Source organism: Arachis stenosperma, chromosome 4 (assembly GCF_014773155.1).
Source record: "Arachis stenosperma cultivar V10309 chromosome 4, arast.V10309.gnm1.PFL2, whole genome shotgun sequence".
NCBI classification, from domain to species: domain Eukaryota; kingdom Viridiplantae; phylum Streptophyta; class Magnoliopsida; order Fabales; family Fabaceae; genus Arachis; species Arachis stenosperma.
In genome coordinates, this window is record NC_080380.1 from 137,698,415 (window position 1) to 137,706,667 (window position 8,253).

Sequence of the window (8,253 nt, forward strand, 5' to 3'; positions counted from 1 at the left end):
AAGTATTAATTAATTTACGAAACGTTTAATGTCAGAAATTAAAAGTTAGACCAAAAATTGGTCTTGATGTCCAATAGTCTCATCTATTATTTATGAATTGTTAAAAGAAAGGAAAAACATCAAATTCAAATGACAAATGTCAATTTAAAGAGTGTTAATGCCACCATAAAATGCTTTCAGAAAGACAAAGATCATTGTATGAGACATTTATCTAACAACAAATCTATCTCCTCACCTTAATTAAAGTACTAATGCTGGCCATCGCAAATCAAGATAATAATGAGTTACTATTAATGCCTTTTCACATAATCCTGCTTTTAATGCTTCAGTGCTGCTCATTGTGGTACTCCCAATCATAAGAATGAATGGAATTTATGGAATTTTAAGAATGACTGCCAGATTAAAATATTATGACAGCAAACATAAAGAACTTGTTAGAAATAAAAAATAAAAAATAAAAAAACATATATACGTGCTAAGAAAGAAAATTAAAAACAAAGAGAAAACCATATGCTTTACACAGAAAGCACGTAATAAATACTGACCATCTTCCTCTACTCAATGATAAACACATAATGCAAAATAAATAAATAAATAAAATACATTAAAGGAAAAGAGAACTAAGATGAATTGTTACATGACCCATTGGCATCATCATCCAATTCAAAATAAATAGCATATCAATAAATGTAAGGATGAAGTATTTGATGAGAAAATGGAATGGAATGCAATGGAAGTAACTATAACAATTTACAAAAAATTTCACTGATAAAATGGAACAACAACATTCACAACTCATATCATAATTACATTAAAATTATTACCTTCACAGATGACATTATGGTCTTCTTTAGATAGGATTAGTGCCTTCTAATCATCTGTTGCTAAGTATTGTCTAAACAATGATACCTTAATCATAAGTTGGAACATAAGAAACTAAAGATAAGTTGTAGAAGTCTATGACTCTGTTGATTTCTCAAGTTACCTACAGCTGGATTGCTGGAAAAGATTAAGTGACTAAACATACATGCTAATTGCTTTTTAAATAAAGAACAAGATCACAGAATCCTCAAGGGTTTTCAGTAATAGTCACTCAAGTAATACAGAATTTTCAATTTCCTCATACTTGATAATGTAAGACATAAAATTGTTCTATACATAATATATCATCACACAGTATATATGGAAGCATAGGAAATAGTAAGACAAAGTAATACCCTGTTGTTACACAATTTCTTCCATTCTGAGGGTTTAATTTTGGCTGATTCAAAAAAATGTTCACCCACTTTCTTCATGGATCCATTAACTTCTCCTTTTTCCCATAAGAAAAAGCCCTAAATAATTGAATCACATATTTATCAAACATGAAAGACTTGAAACTGAACAAATGAATAATAGGTATAGTAGTAGTAAATCTAGAAAGGACAAGTCAGAAGGGTGTTTCTCCAGTGGCAGATTGTGGCGTCGTCAGGTAAGCCCATAACACTTGGCTCCTTTTGTATCTTGTAGTCTTTTTTTCAGCCCTGCCAGTATGACTTTGTTGGCCGCCTCGGCTTGTCCATTTGTTTGGTGGAACATCCATTTACACATAACCCGTGATAGGTAAGCACGGTTTATGTATGAGACGCAATGTGCATAAACCGCGGTACAATATATTAGATAAAATTAATATATTATAAAATTATCTAATATATTGTACCAACTCAATGTTAATCAGATTTTTATTTCTATTATAAAATATAAAAAAAATTTAATTCTAAAAAAAATCATGTTATTTTTTAGGGTTTAATTTTTTATCGTGTTTTCATAAAATTTGCACAAAATTCACCTATCATATTGACTAAACTTATTTATTTAAGTAAAATTTATTTATAAACTCAGCAAACTTTTTTATGTTTTAATATGATTTAAATTGTATTAGTATATTTTTATTTTTTAATTAATTTAATTTTATATAAATAATTAGAATCCAAGAAAAATTTGCAACTGAGAGCTTGAGAGAGAATTCGAGAAAGTCTTTGAGGTGGTTTTCAGCCTTTGGTGGTGGTGGAGCCATGAAAGGCGTTGCGCACGTTAACAAAGATTTTTGCATTTATATATCCTTTCATAAATAAAAGAGAAAGTAACTTACCACGGTTTACATAATAATAAATAAGAACACGCAAGTAAAGAAATTGTAATTATTGCATTTGAGTAAACGTTTTTCTCTTTTATTTTATTCAAGTAAATTACTTTATTTTCTTTATATGACTTTGTGAAAAAAAATAATATTATTAAAAAACAATATTATTTGGTAGAAACTCAAATTAAACCCAGAATATTTATCATTTTAACCCACCCAAAATATCATACTACTTTATTATATCCTTTTTTAGATGAATATGCATGGGAACCTCGACCTGGCTGTTAATTAATTATCCACATTTATTTGACATGATGCGGACATGCATGATGAGCACAATAAACAAGTCTATATATTATAGGCAGGCAAATTCTACTATGTAGACAGATGAATTTATCTACATGTGTAAATTAATGTTGGCAGCGCCTAAATGTGAGAATGGAATGAGACAATTTCTCAAGTTGTAGCTCATTCTCCTATGTAGCTCACTTTTTTTCACTCACTCATTCTTAAATACTCTAGAGTGTAGAGTTTTTAACAAAATAAATGATCAAACAGTTTTTAATTATTATTTTTTGAGATATATAGATCATTTTTTTGTTTATTTTTTTAGATATTAATAAAGTTTTGGTTAATTATTAAATTTTATGATGTATTAAAATATACAAAATATAAATATTTTAAAAAATATCATAAAATTTAATAATTGAGTATTACATCAAAATTTTTTTTCACATTTAAAAAAATTAGCCACATTTTAACCATATTTAATCACTACTCATGTGATTGTGAGACTTTGTTGTTAACGAGGAAGTACAAATATATAGTTGTTTCATCGGTGTTAGCAGATTTAATTTGTATTATTCCCTATCAACTATTCCTTAATTTTTATCATATAGTTTTCCAATATATATATAGTTATATACATATAATTAGTATTTTTGTGTAAAATTCCTTTAGTACTTAGAATTATTATGATTGTTGCATAATCTAGTTAAGTTCATAATTTTCTATGACTTAAGAAAGTTTGCACGCGCATTGTCCCAGCTATATAAATAAATATAGTCAGTGTTTGAGAACTTTTCTATTCGAATCATTAAAATGAACATAATATTAATTATAAAATGTCACATCTTTTGGATCTAAATAAAATATTATCTTACCGCGTAATATTCAAGATCATTAATACGTTATAGCCTCACTACTTGATATGTATGTGTATTTATATTTGGGCAATGCTAGAGAGCAAATAATTTTTGTAATTGTTAACCATCAAATAGCCATCAATAATAATTTAATGGTGTGAAATTGATATAAAATTTTATCCAATAGCTCACCTTTTTCTATTAATTACATGCTGGCCAAAATTCAATAAAATTGCTGAATCTTAGACTTTTTCCTATTCTTATTACATTCGGTGAAAATTAAATAATTAATTAATTGTTTTTTCTAAAGATTGTTGCCCCACCACAGACTACTCCATGTTTACATAGTGAATAGACGCATACCTCAAATATAATATGGTCAACACCATTGAGCATTTCCACAAAATCTTTAATAGCTATATATATATGTACGTTCCTATTTGAATCTCTAGTCTGCATCATGATTTAATTCCTCTCATAAATTAAATTCGTCTATAGTAGCATACTGTGGTGGGGACAGCAAAATAGAACATACATACATATATTAATATATATCCCTAACCTACTAACCTAAATACGCATACCTACATATACATACACTTACCTTATTATTATTGTACTGTGCTTACTGCAGTTATTAGACCAACTTCCAACCCTCAACTAGTGCGCCCGGTGTCACTCAAAGTTGTTTATTTTTTACTAACTTTTGCACGGTGCATTGATGCCTTCTTCACATTGAAGTTCTTTTTTTCTTTATAATGGCACCACTAGTACTATATATATCTAATGAAGGGTCCTCGTTATATATATCTAATGAAGATATATATATTAGGAAGATTTTCAAGTGTACTGTCGTATTGATATATCAGTAATTTTTAATCGTTGATCTTAATTATATATATTATATATATTTTTTATAATTAAGATCAACGGTTAAAAATTACTGAAAAATCGATATGATAGTACACTTGAAAATTTTTCTATATATTATTCAGTAGTAGCATCATCATGGATCAATTCTAGTTACTACTATATACTATAGGAAGATTTTCTAATGTATCAGTGTACTTTTTTGATATACTGGTATGACATGATTTCAAACCGTGAAGATATTGAATTAAATATGTTGATGGCTGAGATCGTCAAGGTAGCTTATGTGGTGGCGCTAATAAATTGCAGAGCAAGGATAGACAAGAACCTGATCTCCCGTTAACCAAAGAACGATGAGTTGAGTTTCCTGGAGTTTTGCCCTTCGTGAACGGCTCATAGAAAAATAATAAATTCATTCTAATAAACAAAAATAATTGGAAAAATAACAAATTCATTTTGTTGATGATTCTTTAGATTTACTTTTGAATGAATTAATCATTTAATATTACAATTTTTTTATATTAACACATTTTTTTAGCAAAAAATTTATTAACAAAATAATAAATAAACAAATGTTAAAGGTAAGAAAATAAAAGTTTAAAATAAGAATCCAAGTTTGTTGTTGATATTTTTAAATTTTCACCGTATTCTTTTAAATTTAATTACAGATACTTTCATGAATGATTATCGATTTAGAACATAATTTCCATTGCTAAATTATTTCTTTAAATGATATGGTATTACTTTTAACAAATTGTACGTCAATGTTAATTCAAAAAATAAGAAAGGTAGAACTAAATAAAAGAAAGGAACCAACACATATTTAAGAATCAATTTAGATAAACGAGTTAATTAAGTTAACACGTGATTTGGTGTTCTAAAATTATATGGAGTTTTAAGGGAGTTTTATTAAGACTCTGAATTCTGGTGGGTTAGAAATAGATTAGATTAGAGAATATGATTGAGCAACAAGTGCGAATGTGACTAATTTTGTTGGCAACAGGAATGTTCTGAAGGCCACCATCGATGTACTTGAAGCTGGTGAAATGAACTTTTACTGCACCCATCTTGATCATCTTGATGAGAATTGGAGGATGAAGCAGATTAATGCAATCCGAGTAACTGCAGAGGATATACCTCAACAGAAAACTAAGAGTAATGACACAAACTTAAGTCAAGTTAGTCCTATGTATGAATTGATATTATTTTTTCCCTTTGTTTTGTTTTTCAGTACTCTGAAGAGATTGGAAAACCAATACCAAAGGTTGAAGTGATGAAATATCTAAAGAGTAAGCACTACACGGATGCTAAGGACTATTCACGGGAATGTGAATCTGTTGTGATGATTGCCAAAGGACAAAGTAAAACAAGAATACCTTAAGCTTTTAATTATGTGACATACATTTCATCAATTTTGAAAACTCTTTAATCCTCAAAATTATAATGCAGGTGTGCAAGGGACATGTAAGTATGGAACAAGGGTAGATTACATATTATCATCATCAGATTCAACATATAAGTTCGTAGCAGGGTCCTGTCTTGTGCTTTCTTCCAAAGGGACTTCAGATCATCACATAGTCAAAGTTGATGTGGTTAAAGAAAATAATAGCATTCTAAACAGTAGTCCTCGTCAAGAAGAAAATAATAATGTAACAAAGAAGCAGCAGAGAATGAAAACACAGCCAAGTCCATCAACTTGTATATGGAACAAAAACACATACGGGAGAGATATAGATTGAGTTTCTTATTTTTCTTTTTCTTCTCTTTAATTTGCTTACATTAATCATTGCTGAATTTAACTATAGTTTCGAAGATGGGACAGTTCAGTTAGTTTTAATTTGTTCATGCTTCCTAATCCTCTAATCATATGTGTTCTGTATAAATCTGTGTTTTTTAAAAGACAAAAGATTTACAAGATTATTGAGAGGCAAAATGTTACGTCTTACACATTTTTCTTTTGTTATTTCTTTTTGGAGTTGTATAGCTTTTGGTTTTTGATTTATGAACTCAAACAACCATTATTTATTTATTTCTTTCTTTTGTTAATAAGCGTCCCATTGCTTTCATAACATAATACAAATAGGGAATGGTAGAAGGCTAATATTTTTAGTGTAAAAAGAAAAAAGAAAGTTGATTAGTGTTAATTCAAATATAAGGTAAAAACAAAAAATATTGATTAGTAGAATAAAAATATCTAAAGAATCTTTTGATAGAAGATAGGTTATAGCTAGTCAAAGAAGTCACAAAACTTGGTACTTGCATTACCATGGGACATGGGTTATAGTCAAAGAAGTCACCACCAGCTTACACAATATTATACACAACAACTTTTTAATTGGCTACCTAATAGTACTTGTCATACCAATGTATCAGTAAAGTGATTGTAACACCTGAAAATTTTCCAAAAGTATAAGAGGCTTAACTAAGCTTTTATTAAATTAGGGGCACCATGATATATCCTGCTATATGCATAAGTCATGCTACCTATATGTAGCTATTAATTAAATAACTATAATCTTGTGACCATTTCACAGGCGGCTAGGCCATAGCTAGCTAAAAACATATATATATTTATATAAAAATGCTATTTATTATTAATATGGAAATCATGACTGGCGTATAACTAAAGTGATTATATGATATTGATGTCATTAATGAATCAAGCTGTGAATTTAATTCTTTCGATTCTATTTATAGTATTTGATTTGGAGGAGTAGTTGTTGTGTAATGGTAGTATGGTACACAATTAATAAAGATCTGAATCTGATGAAGAAATTCATCATCAATGCATAGGCCTTGTCTCCATCATCATTCTCTATCTTCCAATTGATGCACTCTCATGATTTTATGTTGAACTTTATTAAGTATAGCAAAGAGAAAAGAAGATTTGGATCTTTTCACAGGCAGCTAGGCCATAGCTAGCTAAAAACATATATATATTTATATAAAAATGCTATTTACTATTAATATGAAAATCATGACTGGCGTATAACTAAAGTGATTATATGATGTTGATGTCATTAATGAATCAAGCTGTGAATTTAATTCTTTCGATTCTATTTATAGTATTTGATTTGGAGGAGTAGTTGTTGTGTAATGGTAGTATGGTACACAATTAATAAAGATCTGAATCTGATGAAGAAATTCATCATCAATGCATAGCCCTTGTCTCCATCATAATTCTCTATCTTCCAATTGATGCACTGTAATGATTTTATGTTGAACTTTATTAAGTATAGCAAAGAGAAAAAAAGATTTGGATCTTTTCACAGGCGGCTAGGCCATAGCTAGCTAAAAACATATATATATTTATATAAAAATGTTATTTACTATTAATATCGAAATTATGACTGGCGTATAACTAAAGTGATTATATGATGTTGATGTCATTAATGAATCAAGCTGTGAATTTAATTCTTTCGATTCTATTTATAGTATTTGATTTGGAGGAGTAGTTGTTGTGTAATGGACTAATGGTAGTATGGTACACAATTAATAAAGATCTGAATCTGATGAAGAAATTCATCATCAATGCATAGCCCTTGTCTCCATCATCATTCTCTATCTTCCAATTGATGCACTGTCATGATTTTATGTTGAACTTTATTATGTATATCAAAGAGAAAAGAAGATTTGGATCTTTTCACAGGCAGCTAGGCCATAGCTAGCTAAAATATATATATATATATATATATATATATATATATATATATATATATATATATATATATATATATATATATAAATGCTATTTACTATTAATATGGAAATCATGACTGGCGTATAACTAAAGTGATTATATGATGTTGATGTCATTAATGAATCAAGCTGTGAATTTAATTCTTTCGATTCTATTTATAGTATTTGATTTGGAGGAGTAGTTGTTGTGTAATGGTAGTATGGTACACAATTAATAAAGATCTAAATCTGATGAAGAAATTCATCATCAATGCATAGCCTTGTCTCCATCATCATTCTCTATCTTCCAATTGATGCACTGTCATGATTTTATGTTGAACTTTATTAAGTATAGCAAAGAGAAAAGAAGATTTGGATCTTTTCACAGGCGGCTAGGTCATAGCTAGCTAAAAACATATATATATTTATATAAAAATG

At 28.6% G+C, this 8,253-nt stretch overlaps 1 protein-coding gene across 1 annotated transcript; it reads left to right on the top strand.

Moving 5' to 3' along the window:
• Window positions 1-1,531: 1,531 nt before the first annotated feature.
• On the top strand, window positions 1,532-5,876 carry LOC130975669 (uncharacterized). Its single transcript, XM_057900424.1, has 4 exons — window positions 1,532-1,602; window positions 5,141-5,315; window positions 5,369-5,498; window positions 5,587-5,876. The coding sequence occupies exons 1-4, from the start codon at window positions 1,532-1,534 to the stop codon at window positions 5,874-5,876; spliced, it is 666 nt and encodes a 221-aa protein (XP_057756407.1).
• Window positions 5,877-8,253: the final 2,377 nt, after the last annotated feature.